The 17,018-nt window shown below is 39.3% G+C and overlaps 1 protein-coding gene across 1 annotated transcript in view; it reads right to left on the bottom strand.

Moving 5' to 3' along the window:
* LMNTD2 (lamin tail domain containing 2) overlaps positions 1-17,018 on the bottom strand; it is a 55,873-nt gene that overhangs the window by 6,921 nt on the left and 31,934 nt on the right. Inside the window, exons 9-13 of the mRNA XM_034416784.3 lie at positions 10,822-10,920; positions 9,279-9,394; positions 7,245-7,393; positions 4,430-4,550; positions 689-884 (exon numbers count right to left, since the gene is read on the bottom strand). Coding sequence (XP_034272675.2) covers positions 689-884; positions 4,430-4,550; positions 7,245-7,393; positions 9,279-9,394; positions 10,822-10,920 — 681 coding nt within the window. The remainder of the gene's footprint in view (positions 1-688; positions 885-4,429; positions 4,551-7,244; positions 7,394-9,278; positions 9,395-10,821; positions 10,921-17,018) is intronic.

Genomic DNA, 17,018 nt, shown 5'->3' with positions numbered 1-17,018 from the left:
AGGGTCATCAGAATGCTCTGATAGCCCCAATTTTATCCTGGTCCCTGGTCCACTAAGTCTTGTTTTAGTCGTAAACCATGTGATGTCTGCATCCTCAACTCACTGGATTTCCATATTAGAAAAAAATCTGCCAGTACCAACAAGAGTGCAAAGAGTGCCAGGACATGGCATCATTACATCAGCATCTCCTTTGGTGGCCACAGCAATGCTGGGTTTGCTAAGGTCATTGTGGGGAAAGGCATCTGATTGTATGAATCACTTTTTAGAACGATTAGAATCACCGCTTGCTTCCAAAAAAAGCTTTCATTGTGCAATCACTCTGCCTCATTCATAATATTTTATGTTGGGCGCAGAGTTTTATCATTTTTCACTTGTTACCATCTCATACTTTCTCATCACTTCTGATGCAAACACAAAATAGCCACACATTGGGGATTTTTTTATTGGTAATTTAATACACCCTTTATCTGAAAGGGCTTATTGTTTGTATTAATGGGTAAGAAAGAAAACAATGGGGGCTGATTGTGCAAAAGATTCTGTGGTTTGAGTAATTAGGCTTTCGGCAGCAAGTGCTGAACCCAGATGCCCTGCATGTTTTCCCACACATATAGGGTCCTATTTACATGTCCTGAGAGTGATGTCCCATCATGTGTAGCATTGGCAAATGAGAAGGGTCTCTGTTACTTACAGTGATGTGGTGCTGGGCAGGCAGAATAACATTCTTTGGGAAATGGTAGATAGAGACTGGATATCCTCCAACCCACTGCTGGATGATGTAGCCACTTAGGTCGACCTCTTTAGTCAATAAGCAGTTGAAGATTCTGATAAATTTGCCTTTATGATGCACACTGATGATCCTTAGAGAGCTGGTTTCAGTATGGCATCTAAAAGAAGAGAACAAAGGACGTGAAGCAGTGGTGGGTTGCTCCCGGTTCGGTCCGGTTCTATAGAATCAGTAGTAAAACCGGTGGGAGGCTCCGCCCACTCGCCATGATGTCATCATGGGTGATCTGCGCACGCGCAGAAGCACTGCGCACGATCCTGTTGCGAACCAGTAGAATCCATCCCTGACATGAAGCAAATATAAATGGGTTGGATATTCAAAAACTTTTATTAAAAACCAATTCCACATGGCTGATTACACTGCTGGCCTTTATGTTGTGACAGACCTTCCAGAGCAATCAGTAAAGCTTGATTTAAAAAGTTAATTAAACAAAGAACAAAGCAAGCCAAGTGCTATAGTGGGAGAGACCGTACTGGGAGAATCGAAGTACATTGCAGAAAATCAAAACTTTTCTCAGAAGATCAGCGTTTGGGGCCCAATTGTGATTACTACTAGTTGTGGAATGCTGCACAGACAATGGTATAAATTAAGGCCCTTACCAAAACATGACCGGTAGACTACAGTACATCTTTAATTCAGAGTCCCAACCAAATGAGTTTGGTTAACCTAGCTGAGAGAGAAGATCACAGGATTTGAACTTGGGGGAAGAGGCAATGAAGCCCAGAGTAAGTCCAGGAAGAAGTAGTAGCATTGATGGAAGCCCACTGGCACTCATAACACTCAGAACATGGCAAAGCAAAGTTTCAATGCAACTGTTCTGTCCCTGTACCACACACGCACCCCCACAGATGGCCCAGAGTTAATAAGCCAAATGACAAAACTCTTTGAAGATAAAGCTGGCAGCAACCCAGTGGCTAGCTGCCAATTCAGACTTTACTCACACAAAACAAAGATTAGACTGCAAGCATTCCGATAAAACAGGTAGAGTTTCAACAATACAAGGATTAATCCAAATGCACTCCGATAAAGCAGGCAAAGTCCAGTAACACGGAGATCATGGATTATTTCCAGTTTTTGCTCGTCACAAACTGAACCGGCCACCACACCCACATTTATACCCTGTGGTGTGTGGTCCAGTGACTCAGCTAATCTCTGGCACACCTTCCCCTCTGCTGCGCACGCTTCTCCCTGCGCCTCTGCCGAGGGTCCAGCCAGCACTTATCTTCTTTGTCGCTGTCCACCTGTGGCTGCGGGGACGTGCTTGGCTCTGAGCCTATCTTTTGGCCTTTGGTGTCCTCCGGAGGCATTGCCAGAGAGGAGGGTCCTGGAGAGGGAGGCCTTGCCAACTCCTCTCCCTCACTCTCAGAGTCTGCATCTGTCGATAGCCCAGGCTCAGGCAACGAAGCCACAACAGCAACAGTAGCTGTTTGCATAAGCAAGATGGTGATGAACTATGTGAGCAAAAATGCCAAATATATTTTCAATCTGCTAATAGCAAGGAGTATAATACAAAGTCAATATGAGTTGGCTTTAAAGGGCCTCGGGGATGACTTGCAAATGGAATGGAGCGTTGTGAAGCAGAACTCAAAGGTTTTATTGCATAACTGTACAGAGATATGCTGCAAGGACCATATCCAGGGAATTCTATATTCTTTGAATGCCATATTATCAACATTATCAACATTATTGTGCGTTGTTTTTTTTTGTATATATTTTATTTATAGTTTTCCTTTAACAACCAACATATTTTGTGGATAGTGTATTGACTTGGGTCAATATATGTTTTTACACAGTGCTAACAATAATAATACAATTAGATATACATAATCTTTGTCTTCCAACTTCTAACCTTAATATGCTCCCTGTAATTATAATAGATTCTTTATGTATCAATATATATATATAACATTATTTCCCCAATTTGTACTCGGGTTTTCCCCACCCCATTTGTTGGGGTTCTTCTAGCTTCTCCTCTTTGCCTTTAAACAATACCATTCTCTCTTTATGATTCTTTATCACTTTCTCCATAAATATATTTAAACATCAATAACATCTCTTCATACAATGTATTTGTTGACCCCTGCTGAATCAATAATATTTAATATTTTAGATATTACTCACTGTTCCCCCATAATTCCAATATTTCAATTTTCTATAAACACCAATAAAACCAATTATTGATAAAGTTTGATCAGTCCCGAGATTATATCTCTAAGCCCCCTGAATTTATAGTCCTTAAAAGCTATAAATTTCAATATATTTTTTACACACTGTTAATAATAATAATACATTTAAATATACCTAATCATAGTCTTCCACCTCCTAGCCTTAGTATATTTGTAGTTATAATAAATTCTATTATATATTCATATATGTGCTACTGTTTTTCCAATTTATACTTTCTACTTTTTTCTATTAGTTTTTAGTACAATCACCATATTACAAAATATTTTATCTCTATCTATCAATCTCTTAGCCTTTTTAGAATTTCCTCATTTATTGACTTTTTGGTGACTTTTACATTTCTCTCTTGGTAGCCTATATTTCTTCCCAACACTTTTGCACTACCTGAATGTTCCCTCTGCCTTACCCCTTGTCCCCTTCTGCTGCATCATTTGGATAACCTTCCATAACCCTTTCATTAAGTTTAGAAATCTTCCTTTTTTCTCTCTGTTCTATTGTAAACTCTTAAGGAATTATCTATTTCATTCTTAGTACTTATTGTGACTGTCTCTTCAGTGTTGTTGTCTTCTTGTAATTTATTTTGATTTGTCTCCTCCATCGCTCCTTCAAATTTCTCATCTGTCTTCTGAATATTATGTTCATATTTTCCTACCATTTGTTGAGGATCTTCTATACTCACACTATACTTTATCTTTGAACAATCCCATCATCTCCCTATGATTCTTTGTCACATTTTCATAAATACTTTTAAGCATCACTAACATTTCTTCATAGAACTTTATTGTCTCCTGTTGAGTCATTTTGTACCAGTTTAATATATTAAAAATTACTCAATATACTTCTAATATTCCAGTATCCCAATATCTTAAAACTCCAGAGAAGTCAATTATTAATACATTTTAATAATTCTATTAGATATTTCTTTCTCATCTAGGTCTTTAATCTTTCTTTTTCTCCATGAATCCAATCGCCGCTTTCTTGATGTTTGGAGATTATTTTTTAAATTCTTTTACTTTGGTTAGGTCTCTAGAATAAAAGTTGGAAGTTGTCTCATCCAGTTTCAATACTCTGTCCACAAACCGTTCCAGCACAAATCTTATTGTCCCAGTTGTCACAGCTTGTGACTTGCCAAAAATGGCCGTCGTCCCTGCTGCCATTCAGGAGAGCTTTCTTTGGACCTAACAAGGAAATTCAGCCTCCTCGTGGTTGATGAAGCACCTCTCCTTCTTTCACCACCCCTCCAGGGCAGTTTTGACCCTGTAGGGTCTTTCAGCAAGCAGATACTGGCTGGTTTTCACGGAGCTTGCCAGAGCTCTGCTATTTTCAGCCATTCTCGCTGCAACACCAACCAGTTCTCAACTTTATCAATATTATTGATAAATGGATAAAAAAATCCTCCTTACTCTGATGAGGCAATAATAATAGAAATACCCCCATGAGAGCTGAACTCTGTGGACTCACCTCTTGCATTCCTGTAGAAAGGGAGAGTGCACCAAGTGGGGACATAGTTCCTCCTCTGACAGCCGTCCAAGAGAAAGACCAAGCTGAGTGAGCTTAGAAGGATACAGGGCGGAAACCAAATCTATGGGAAAGCAAAAACACTGTCCTTGTGTGACCCATTTATCTTTGCCAGTAAAACTTCAGGGGGGAAAATATATTTTTGCTTTGCATTGAATAGTGAATAATGAATCTTGACTAGAAAGATTTGATTTCTACATTGATGGTAGTCTGCATAACTGAGTTATCACTTTTCATGTAATTTCATCTAATTACAGTTTGGAGGGTGTAGGAGAGAGAGAGAAATCTAAGGGTTTTATTTTTCCTTCCACCTTCTTCATCTGCTCTGAAAGAAGATGCATTATTTGCTATATCAATTTAAAAAAACTAGATGGAATATTCTAAATGGTAGGGTAATCTGGAAGAGTACAGCAGGATTGAAAAATAACTATATCTCATGAAAATTGGTACCATTACCCTGGAAGCAAATTAATTTGGTTGCTAGGATATGGCATTCTTTTCAATGTCCAGGCTGGTAATTGAAAAGAATCAGTAAAGGAAACAGGGAAATTAACATTAATAGGAGAAAATCAAAATAAAAAAGGGTCATCTTACCAGACAGTGTAGAGCAGTGGTGTCAAACTCTATTTCATTGAGGGCTGCATCAGAGTTGTGTTTAACCTCGGAAGGGCAGGGTGGGTGTGGCCAGGATGATGTCACTTGTGTTGGGGGCGCCTATGGTGGCCCATGTGCTCTGCCAGTGAAAATGGGCTCCTGGGCCACATTTTTGGCCACGATGGCCTCCTGAAGCCTCCCCAAGCTCCGTTTTTGCTAGCAGAGGGCTGCAGGAGGCCATCGTGGCCAAAAATGGAGCCTGGGAAGGCTGTGCGTGGCCCTCCTGAGCTCCATTTTTGCTGGCAGAGGCACCATGGGCCAGTCCTTCGCTGTTTTCAGGGTGGCCCCGCAGGCCAGATCTAAGCACCCCATGGGCCTTGAGTTTGACACCCCTGGTGTAGAGCATGCAAGGAAATTATTGACCTCCCCAAGGGAGAAGGGAATTGTGTGGGGAAGTTGAAGATACAAAACATAGGAGTTGGGGAAAAATATTAAACGCTGTGAAGTGGGGAGTGCAAAGGAATTCAGCACCAATAGATGCACCGAAAGCAAAAAGGAGGAGCATAGTATGCCTTCTACATTGTGTCAAACTGGTGCATAATCACCATTTTTAAGCAATGACAGTTTAGGCAATTTCTTAAGTCAAATTTTTTTGAACAAATTAAACAGATTGTTTAACAATATTTCATAGCAAATCCTGCTGTTAGTATATTATCCTTATTTCCTAAAATATATCAATTAGCATAACGTAAGACTTTGCTAATGTCTTACAAGATTTCTTATTATACAACACTGGCAAATGAAAATATATCTTTAGTGTTAGAAAGTGGTCGGAAAATCGCCCTGGAAACAAATTAACAGAACAAACAAGTTTGAAAAATCGACAGGGAAGGATTTGTTTTCCCTTGATATCTTTGTCTATCAATCTGCCCGATTCAAGATAGTGGCCCTTAGGTTTTTAAGCAAAAAATATAAATCTTGATTAAAATATATTGTTCCTTTCAGTCCAATTCTCCAACAGCTCAAGAAAACTTTCAACTGCAAATCTGACAAGGATGTATTCCATCTCTTTGCCTAAGTCATTTATAAAAATTATGAAGCATGTCAGGCCCATGACTGAATCCAACGATACTCTATTTGACACTTCAACTGCAGTTAGAAAAAGAATCATTAACATTTTTGAGTAGGATTTTCAGTCCAAGTATGGAAGTATTGAATAGACATGCCATCCAGGCCATGCTTAACTAGATTATTAATCATAAAGTTAAAAGGTAATTTTTTAAACTTTCCACTGAAATTAGGATATATTATACCACAGTTATTTCCACAATATAATATGGAAGTGGGGAAACAAGGAAATGAAATTTGTTCTTGAGAAGTCTTAAGGTGATTCCAATCATCTCCGCTCTCTTTTCAAGTTTCTTACTTTTAGATGGGACAAGAGACTTTTTTCTTTGGGAATACCCTGAATTATATCAGTTAATAATATTTATTCAGTCAATTACCAGCAAAATTTAAAAGAACAAAAACAAAGTGACTAACAAAACAACGAACAAAATAAACCACACAGGATAACATTCACTCTTCTATTACTATGTTAATAGTTAATATACCTGTACGCATTCAATACCAGCTTGTGGGGATGATCAGGGATGTTTACTTTTTCACTCTTTTTTTAAGGAAAAATTTCCTGAAAGTTAGAACAATTGATCAGTAGAACAACTAACTTCCAGAAGTTGTGGAGGCAACTTAAATAACCTCTGGTATAGGGTCTCCTGCTTGAGTAGGGGATTGGCCCAGAAGACCTCCAAGTCCTTCCCAACTTTGTTGTTATTCACACCTATATGGGTTGTATATTCTACAAAACTGACTTCCCTTTTTTGCATGAAAGTGAGTAAGGCTGGAAAAAATTATTTCATAACCCCAATTGGGATAGGAGGGACATTTCCCATTCTCCAGTTTTATGTTTAAAACTAGGGCTTAGCAGGGCCCAAGTTAAGACATGAATATTTCATCTTTACTGATGGCAGTAGTTTATTTACCAGAGATGAAACAAATCAAGGCATTAACCTGGATTACAAACCAGAGGTTTTTGTGATTGTGTGTGTGATGCATGTATGACTCAGCCAGGCAACAGAAGTCCCACTGGAAAATTTGCACCTACCTTTCTTTTCTGGGCCTTTGTCCTCCAAGGAAGGTAGGCTGGAAGAAGATTCCGCCATCTTGCTCTCAGATAAGGCAAAATCTGATTTCAAAGAAGTGACGATAGCTTGCGAGGATAGTTCAGAAGGTAGTTTGCTCTCTATTACTGAGCTGTGGGGTTAGAGAGAGTTCTGTATGGATACTCTATGCTTATCTTGCATATAAAGCAAAAATGAGAGGGCAATAGATTTCTATCCACTCACAAGACAGATAGAAAGCCAATATTAATATAGAGTATTAATATTAATAGAAACTTGACATCAAGTTGCCTTAAAGAAAAACTTCAATTACATCATGCCTCCTACAACTGGAATGGGGATGAGGGTGGGGACAGGAGGAGAGATCCTTCCCTTTGTGCTGTGGGACTTGCCAAATTCATGGTGAACTTGGAAGCCAGCCTTCTTTAGAGTGATCTATCTGGGTTCTGTAAAATGATTTTCCCTCTCCATTCCCCACTGTCCAGGCAGAGCTGAAGAAGCTTCTTGGATGAGAAGTGAAACGTCTTCAAAGAAAAAACCAGAAATTCTAGTTGCCTCTTGAAAAAGCACCTTTAGGACAACCATGACCTGGATGACTGAGAATCTCCATAGACATTCAATCCCATTGTTTTCTCTACTGAGCTCTCCTAGGTCTTGATGATACTTTACTCTTCCAGAGACCATTTCTGACTTGTGTCCTCCATGTAGATGTACCTGATCTCAGTTGTCTTCTTTAAGGTCCTCGGCCAGGCCAGGCCATATCAAAAATCTGCCAATCTCCATGAATAGGCTTTAAGACTAGACATTACTCTCTCCTAATCCTTCCTGAAGGTAGTAGAGGGAAAAGATGTATCCCAGAGGATGTGACTTTTGTTCCTCTAAGCAACCATATTGCGTGAAAGCTCATAGCACTGTCTCAAGTTTTTCAGTCTGCTCATTGAGCCAAACACATCGGACACTTTATAATATTGGAATAACATTATTGACTTATCTGGAAGAGCTTTGTAAAGGTAAGCTCTTCCTCAAGTGATGGTCTTTGAATCTAATAGAGATTTTCATCAGGCAAGTGTCAACAACTTGTCTTTCCTTTGCAGCCTTTTGTACCTCATAATCTGATTCAAAAGTTGAAAGATTCTTTGAAAAATTTTAGGGTGGGGTGAGGATAGGTTGAGAGGAACAACAGGAGAAAGAGAAAAACTGTTTTTCTTTTTGCTCGCCTTCATTATATTCAAGAGCCTTTCATCAGCAGAAGATTCAACCCAAAGAAATATAATCATTTTAGTCTGAACTAATAGATCCGCTTTAAAAGAATTGGGTTGGGGAAACAGCATCCTAGCCAGAATAAGCAATTTTTGTGTTGCACAAATATAAAGCCACAGTCTCTTTAGAGACAGTCAACTTTATTTCACCTCTTCCTGTAGAACTGTTTCTGATTTCCCCACCCCCTCAAATTTATATCTGATTAGCTTTCCATATCGGGAGAAGAGTGGAAGTGAAGGCTGTGTGTGCATGAGAGAAAGAGAAGGAAAGAAGAAAAATTGAGAGAGAAGAAATATAAAAAGAAGGGAATCTAACCATTTGGGTCATTGAAAAAAGAAGCTTTCTGGACTAGACAAGGCATTGAGCAATTACTACTCCACCAATAACAAATAAGCAGGTAGGAGGCCAAGTTTCTTTATGACATAAAGTTCTCCAAAACTACCATGTCGATTGTGTGACTAAAGCGTAACCGACATACTATCTACTTGTGAGTAAACATTTCCACCTGACTTTTACACACAGTCTTGTAAATTATAATCTTGCAAGTGATATGTGTGCTTATATACACAGCCAGAAAATAAGTCTTGGTTTTCCTATGGCAAAACCCAGAAGTTCAATACGAGAAGGCCATCTAAATGATTCCCCATTTCTATTGGGTACTTTCTTAAACAAACACTTTGATACAACTTCCTTTCAGGCTTAATTCCATGGTTATATCTTTCATCCCTTATCTCTGAAAGCTTGTGAGTTTCTGTTACCTCTCCGGTGACCCCCTTCCTAAAGCATCAACAGTGGGTGGTGAGTTTAAGTCATCAGAAGTTATTCTGTTGATTAATTCTTCTCTTTCTTCACTGATAAGGGAATCATCTTGAATCTGAAACAAAAAGAAGACAATGGCATGTTAGAATAATGATAAGCAATAAGTATGCACCCTAACCCTAACCCTCAGCAAATTCAGTGTTAACAGAGGAAAATGCTTTCAGTATCAGAATGAAGAATAATAAATGGTAGAAGGGAATATAATAGGTATTAGCTAAATAGCAACAGACTAGACCTCCTGGTAGAATTATCACATTTTCACAATAATGTTGCCAGGTGTCCACTATTTGAGCAGGCAGTCCGCTTTTTTCACATTATGTTCACTATTTTTTTTTCACAAAATAGTGGACATTTTTTTTATTCAAAAGCTTTATGATGAAATTAAAATGTAACTTAATATTTTACATATTATTATAATATATTTGATGTTTTGAATTTTAAGTAAAGTTTGAAGTGATTATTTTAATACGTGTTAAAATGTTTGTAAGAAAATATATAATTTAATTGTAATTTTTTTTTAAAAAAAATTTACTACTTAAACCCAACCCAACCCCCCCCCCGCTTGTCCGCTATTTTTTGGAAGCAGACCTGGCAACCCTATTTCACAATCTGTAATCCTGTAACAACAGGTTACAGGAAAGTGTCCAGAATATACTTTAATAACTTTTGCAACTAAAACAACCCCCATAACAAAAATTTGCATGGAGAAACATCACTCCGATTTAAAAAATCTCACTCCAGGCCTAACATTTGACAAATGATGATTGGAGAGAAGCCACAACAACAGTATGGGTTCCATTTACCTTCGCTACTGGTACGGAACTGTGAGCGCACATGTGCGCGTACTTGCTTTGCTTGCGCCTGGCGCTTCTGCACACGTGCAGAGTGTCCATGATGACATCCGGCCAGGGGAGCAGAGCCTGCTGAAACCCACCACTGCACAACATATATTTCATAGATCTATAAACAAAGATTGGGCCAATCTTTTTCGTAGATTGGAAAATGAAGCTTACTCCTCTGACCAGCTGGAAGGCTAGAGACACAGCCACAAGGGCAGAAGCACCGAAAGGAGAGAATTTCAGGGGAAAAAGGCTAAAAATTCAGCATTCACTGAATTTTTAGCATTTTTTTTTCTAAAAAAGACAGATTGGGCAGCCATCAGATTTTGACACAGAACTCAGAGGCTCCTGGAGGACTACAGATGGCACTGTTTGCGGAGTTGATTACCAACCACATATTTTTCCTTTTCCATTTGTGCTACGTTTTTAACCACTTTGTCTTATGAAGAGTATCTGGACATTCAAGAGCCTGCAAGTATCTTTTTCGACTTTTGGCTGACCTAATAAAATTATTGCTTCAGAATCAGTTGTGATATTTGTTTTCCCAATTGTCGGCCCCTATGAATCTTTTTACCCCCAAACTTCTCCTTTCTTCAAACCTCGCTCAATTTACTACCCCATCCCCACTGAAGAAGTCACTGACCTTAGGAAAGGAATCCACGAAGCTGGTGTGTTTTGGAATTCTCCTAAGCCTTATATGACTCGGGTCTGTTAAGGCCTTCTCTCCTACCTCCGACCACAGCTGTGCAAGAAAGGAAACATTAGTTACAACTAATGCTTCTTATTGAGCCCCAGAACTGGGAAAAAAAAGTACTGCTTACTATTTTTTTTTTTCATTTTTAAACAGAAATGAAGAAAAGCTCAGGGCCTTATTATCTAAAAGCCATCACATCTTCTATGAAGGATAAGCTTTTTGAAGGCTGCCTTACAGGTAATTTGCTACTGGTTCTCCGAACCACCCGCCTCCATCGCTACCAAATCGGGCGATTTGGTCCAAACTAGGAGCATTTTACCCCTGATCCTTCCCCCTGGAGTGGGGTGGAAATGGAGATTTTGCAGTATCCTTCCCCTGCCACACTCACCAAGCCACTCCCACCAAGCCAGGCCCACAGAACCAGTAGTAAAAAAAATTGAATTCCACCACTGTTGTAATGCATGCAATCACAAGACCACGCACACACTTATGACAGTTGTCATTCTTAGCCAAATTCAGTGGTGGATTGCTACCGGTTCACCCTGGATTGGGCGAACTGGTAGCAGCAGTGGCAGGAGGCTCCACCCACCCGCCCAGACACTTTTGCACATGCGCAGAAGCGGCGTGAGCGCGCATGAACACGCCCACATCCACAAGCAAACTGGTAGCGACGGGTTTTGAAACTCGCCCCTGGGCAAATTCCAGCCGTCACAGATTCCCACGGTCGCCTGATCCCCCATTTGCAACCTCCTGATAGCTTCCCCGTTGATTTTATTTGTGGGAAGCTGGCAGTGAAGTTTGCAAATGGTGATCAGGTGACCAGAGGACATTGCAACAGCCACAACTACAAAGGCCCATCAGTGCCATCCATTGTAACATCAAGTGGCCACCGAAGGAACAGTTGTTCAATGTAGACCACCTGTAGTTTCATCCTTATGGGTGGCTTTCAAATTAAGGAATGCCTTCTCTTTAGAGCTACATAGCAAAGGTGTTGGAATGCATGTCTTCACATTTTATTCTTAATTTACTCTTAGTATTTTTTATCAGGGCTTTAATTTTTTAAAGACAGCTTGACTGGCATTCTGTGCTAACTTCCAGCAGCAGGCAGCATAGAAAAGAAATTCTAAAAAAAGAATCCAGCATCTTATTTCCTATAGGGTGAACTATATTATTTTAATTAAGACACAGATACACTTTATTAAGGGCAAAGCTGATTCCCATGCTGGGTGGAGAAGACTGTGATTCATTAAGTTTCCCCTGTCTCTGTGAAGCAGGAGCAAACTCCATCCAGATCCCCTTGATATATAGATGAGACATTGCAATTGTAATGGCCTCCGTGATACAGGTAGTCCTTGACTTACAACAGTTCACTTAGTGGCTATTCAAAGTTACAACGATAGTGAAAAAAGCAACTTAGGACCGTTTTTCACACTTACGGCCGCTGCAGTATCCACATAGTCACGTGATCAAAAATTAGATATTTAGCAACCGACTCTTATTTATAACAGTTGCAGTGTCCCAGGGTCATCTGATCACTTTTTGTGACCTTCTGACAAGCAAAGTCAAAGGGGAAGCCAGGCTCACTTAAAAACTGTGTTACTAACTTAACAACTGCAGTGATTCGTTTAACAACTGTGGCACAAAAGGTCATAAAAGACGGCAAAATTCACTTAACAAACGTCTCACTTAGCAACAGAAATTTTGGGCTCAGTTGTGGTCATAAGTCAAGGACTACCTGTACACAAGTGTACTAATAAATCAGAATGTAAAGCACCCTGGAATAAAAAAAATTTCTATTCTTGTTGAAACACTTATTACTCTTTCAATAAATAGATCAGATTTATTGATTTATTGATCAGATTTCTGACATGCTGTGTGCCGAAAGTAGTTGCTTTGTACAGCTTTTTCCAGACCAAGTACAATTTGTGCACCACAATAAGAGTATACGAGTAATTTGGCACACATATGAAAACAATTGTTTTAGTTCTGCTTAATTGCACCTGTATTTGTTAAACTTATAACAATCTCTTGCATACAATAATGGTAGGTGGTTCACAACAAAACCAACAATAGCACAATCATGTCACCCACACCCAAAGCAGTCCAGCTCCATTATCCAAATTATCCAACTGATCATTTGCAATGAATATTTTTTAAGCATTTAAAATTGTTTCTTTTGGGAGGGGGAATTTGATATTGTAATGAAAGAAAGAAAAAGAAAATGGTTAGATAGCTTCCTCTCTTTCATTCTTTTCCCATACTTTCCTTCTCTAGATGGATTTTGAACTTACTTAAACCTTTTTTTTCCTTTGAGTCTTTGTCCAGTTCTTGCCTGGACAGTCTCTGCCGTTTTCTTGACAAACCTTTTCAGAATGGTTTGCCATTGCCTATTTCCTAGGGCTAAGAGAGAATGACTGGTCCAAGGTCATCCAGCTGACTTTGTGCCTAGGGCAGAACTCATGGCCTTCCAGTTTCCAACTAGATTACCTTAACCACTACACCACACTGGTTCTCACTTAACATTTAACTATTATTATATTTAAAATTGATTTTTAAAATCAAATTAATGATTATTATGGATGTTGTGAGATCCCCAAGCTCAACAGATATGAATTAAACTTTATAGTCAAAGCTACAGTTTCCTCACTGTCAATGTCAGTGAATGCTAAATCATCAGAAAGACTCAACAAAGAAAAATTGAAGCCTTTGAATTGTAGTGAAGAATACTAGATTACAGAATACTAGATGAAGCACAACCATATTTCAATGTGATGGTCACCATTTTCTAGCTAGATAAAACAGGATTAGGCAAATGCACGGAGGATAGATCAAACTAGTTGAATTGTTGGGTTGAAAAATGGAAGAGCAATAGCAAGAGCAATTAGACTTATTTACCATTTCACAGTGCTTTACAACCCCTTCTAAGCGGTTTAGACTCAACATATTGCCACAAACAATCTGGGTCCTCATTTTACCGACCTCGGAAGGATGGAAGACCAAGTCAATCTTGAGCCGGTGAGAATCGAACTGCTAGCAGTCAGCAGAATTAGCCTGCAATATTGCATTCTAACCACTATACTACCACAGCTCTAAGAGTATGCCTATTTCCCAGAAACAGCTCTTGAGTTGGTTGAAATGAAAGACTGCATGTGTTGGGGGATTCAGCTGTTTAGTGGCTTCTGCCTCTTTGTGCCTTCATGGGCATTGTAACAGTTCACCTGAGTTCTTCAAAAGAGGTAGGAATGGGGTGAGAGGTTTTAGTAAGAGACAGAAAGTAGCAAAAAAGACTTAGGGGTAAATTAAGACGTTGCAAATGTAACCGAATTATAAAATCTGGTGAATTGCTCCACTGGTTTTATAACTGGATTCATTTCCTTTGGGAGCTTGTTTAAACAGAACAAAATTACTTGGCTATGCAACATTTGTAATGATGCAAGGTACAGATCATATGAGAGCACCCACGGATGATGTGTGTGCATGCAAATGCTTCAGTATTGTTCACTTTATACTAGAAAGGGAGGATCCAAATTTGACAAGCAATGTATGTCCTCTAGTGGTCATAGCTTGCAACTGCACCCTGGCCTTTAGCACTGATGGATGGAACTTTAATCCAGCTGCTTAATTTTTAATCATTGTGGGAACCAAAGAAAATTCAGCAACATTAATAGCCAACCAGAGAATGATTAAACAAAAGGGTGGAGGGAGAGAGAAATAAATAAATAAGAATTCACTTAAAGAAGTAGAGGCAATGAAGAACGCAACAATTTAAACAAGGTGAATTTAGTACAGGTAAAGTCCTTGATTTATATCCACAACTGAGCCCCAAATTTCCACTGCTAACCAAGGCAGTTGTAAAATTAATTTTTGCCACAGTCGTTAAGTGAATCTGACTTCCCCCATTGACTTTGCTTGTCAGAAGCCAGCTGGGAAGGTTGCAAAGAGTGATCACATGACCCCAGGACATTGCAATTGTCAAAAATACATGCCAGTTGCCAAGCGCCCAAATTTTGATCATGTGACCATAGGGATGCTGCAACAGTGGTGTGAAAAACATCCATAAGTAACTTTTCTCAATGCTGTTGTAATTTCAGATGATCACTAAATGAATGATTATAAGTCGAAGACCACCTGTAGTAGAAACACACTTGCTTCTAAAGTGAACAAAGATGCATTATCATAAGAAAAGCCAAGCAGAACATGTCATGTGCAACCCAACTTGGCTATATACATGATGTTATCCTAAGTGCAGCACAGACTTCACCCTGCCAACAAAAGTGTGTATAGTCAAGGCTATGGTATTCCCAATTGCAATGTATGGCTGTGAAAGGTGGACCATAAGGAAGGCTGAGCACCAAAGAATTGAGGCCTTTGAACTACGGTGCTGCAGAATACTCCTGCGAGTCCCTTGGACTGCAAGGCGATCAAACTGGTCAGTCCTAAAGGAGATCAACCCTGACTGCTCTTTAGAAGGCCAGATCCTGAAGATGAAACTCAAATACTTTGGCCACCTAATGAGAAGGAAGGACTCCCTGGAGAAGAGCCTAATGCTGGGAAAGATTGAGGACAAAAGAAGAAGGGGACGACAGAGAACGAGATGGCTGGATGGAGTCACTGAAGCAGTCGGCGTGAGCTTAAATGGACTCCAGAGGATAGTAGAGGACAGAAAAGCCTGGAGGAACGTTGTCCATGGGGTCACGATGGGTTGGACACGACTTCACAACTAACAACAACCACCCTATGTGCAGTCAGTCCATCCCTTCCGATGCAAACTGTTCTGGCTGGTAAAGCTGTCCCTTTCCAGAAAGTGACTTCTCTGGTCTTGGAGTCTTGAGAATCTTTTGACATGAGATGCTGGGAAGTGAATCTCTGTTCTGCAAAGCAAGTCAGCCTCTCCTATGCTGGCTAGTTTACATAAGGTGTTCATTCATGGTTTGTTTAAACCAGGGTGTGTTGAATAAACTATGATGGCTGGATTCATTGATTGCACTAAAACAGGAACTGGCAGCCTTTTAGTATACTAGAGCTGTATTTTATCCTTTCAGAGGTGGGGAGACGAGGGAGTGGGGGAAGGGAACTTTAGTGGATGATAATGAGTAGATGCTCTGCCCAAAGCAAGGAAATAGTTTTTGACTTAATGCAATTTATAGACCCCCAAAATGCAGGCGCTCCAGAAATGAAAGATGAAAATTCAAGGTTCAAAGATATACGAGAAAAGAAAAATCAAAGGTTTTTTTTCACTCAAGGAAATGCAATCTGTTAAAGGTTGAACAAGAGGTACCTTTTTTTGTTGAAAGGACAATAATGAATGAGTAAATATAATTAATTAAAGAACAGCTTGAATTTTGTGACTGTTACCCCCCCTTTTTTTTAAAAAAAAAAGTCATCTAATAAATCTTGTAATCAACAGAAAAAACCACCTCTAATACATTAACATTCTGATTTCCTGTTTGGATTTCCTGACTAATGGTTTCTGTTTGTTTGCAGCAGGAACAGAATCTGCCACCCACCTCCTCTCACTACCCTTATTAGGCATGTTAAATTGATGTGTCAAGAGAATAATGATTTCATCAGATCCCAGAACATGAGGTGCTTTGTCTCCAAGTCTTATGAGCTGTGGTTTGCTGAGCTGAGTAGCTCTCTATTCCATTCCCTTTTGAATCATATGCCTTGCAGATGCAGAATTTATTTATTTTATTTTAATTTTATTTATTAATTTGTCAAGCATATATAAGTTATTCTTTACAACCCAATTCAATTCAGAAATATTTTGGACACACACACACAAAAAAAAAGGTTACATTTTGCTCAGACAGCTACATTCCATTTTTCTGGACCCAACTTTATATGGATGACCGAGGATCAGAATCTAGTGATGTGTTTATCTATTCTTACACAGAGCTTCTTCCTGGAGCTCTGTTGAAATGGTCACTTGTCTGCGTGCAACAGAAAACTGAAGTGGCAGTCCCATTGTGAATCAGAGGCAGTGATGAAATGTAAAATTTGTTACTACCAGTTCTGTGGGCGTGGCTTGGTGGTGGTGGGGTAATATGACTTAGTGGGCATGGCCAACTTTTTTTTTTTTTACTTTTAAAATCATTTTTTCTACAACCTCTTTGGCTGAAGAGGTTGTTAAAAAAAATGCTTTT

The sequence above is a fragment of the Pantherophis guttatus genome, chromosome 1 (assembly GCF_059756535.1).
Source record: "Pantherophis guttatus breed Tessera chromosome 1, ASM5975653v1, whole genome shotgun sequence".
Lineage (NCBI taxonomy): Eukaryota > Metazoa > Chordata > Lepidosauria > Squamata > Colubridae > Pantherophis > Pantherophis guttatus.
This window is presented reverse-complemented; position numbering and strand designations above follow the sequence as displayed.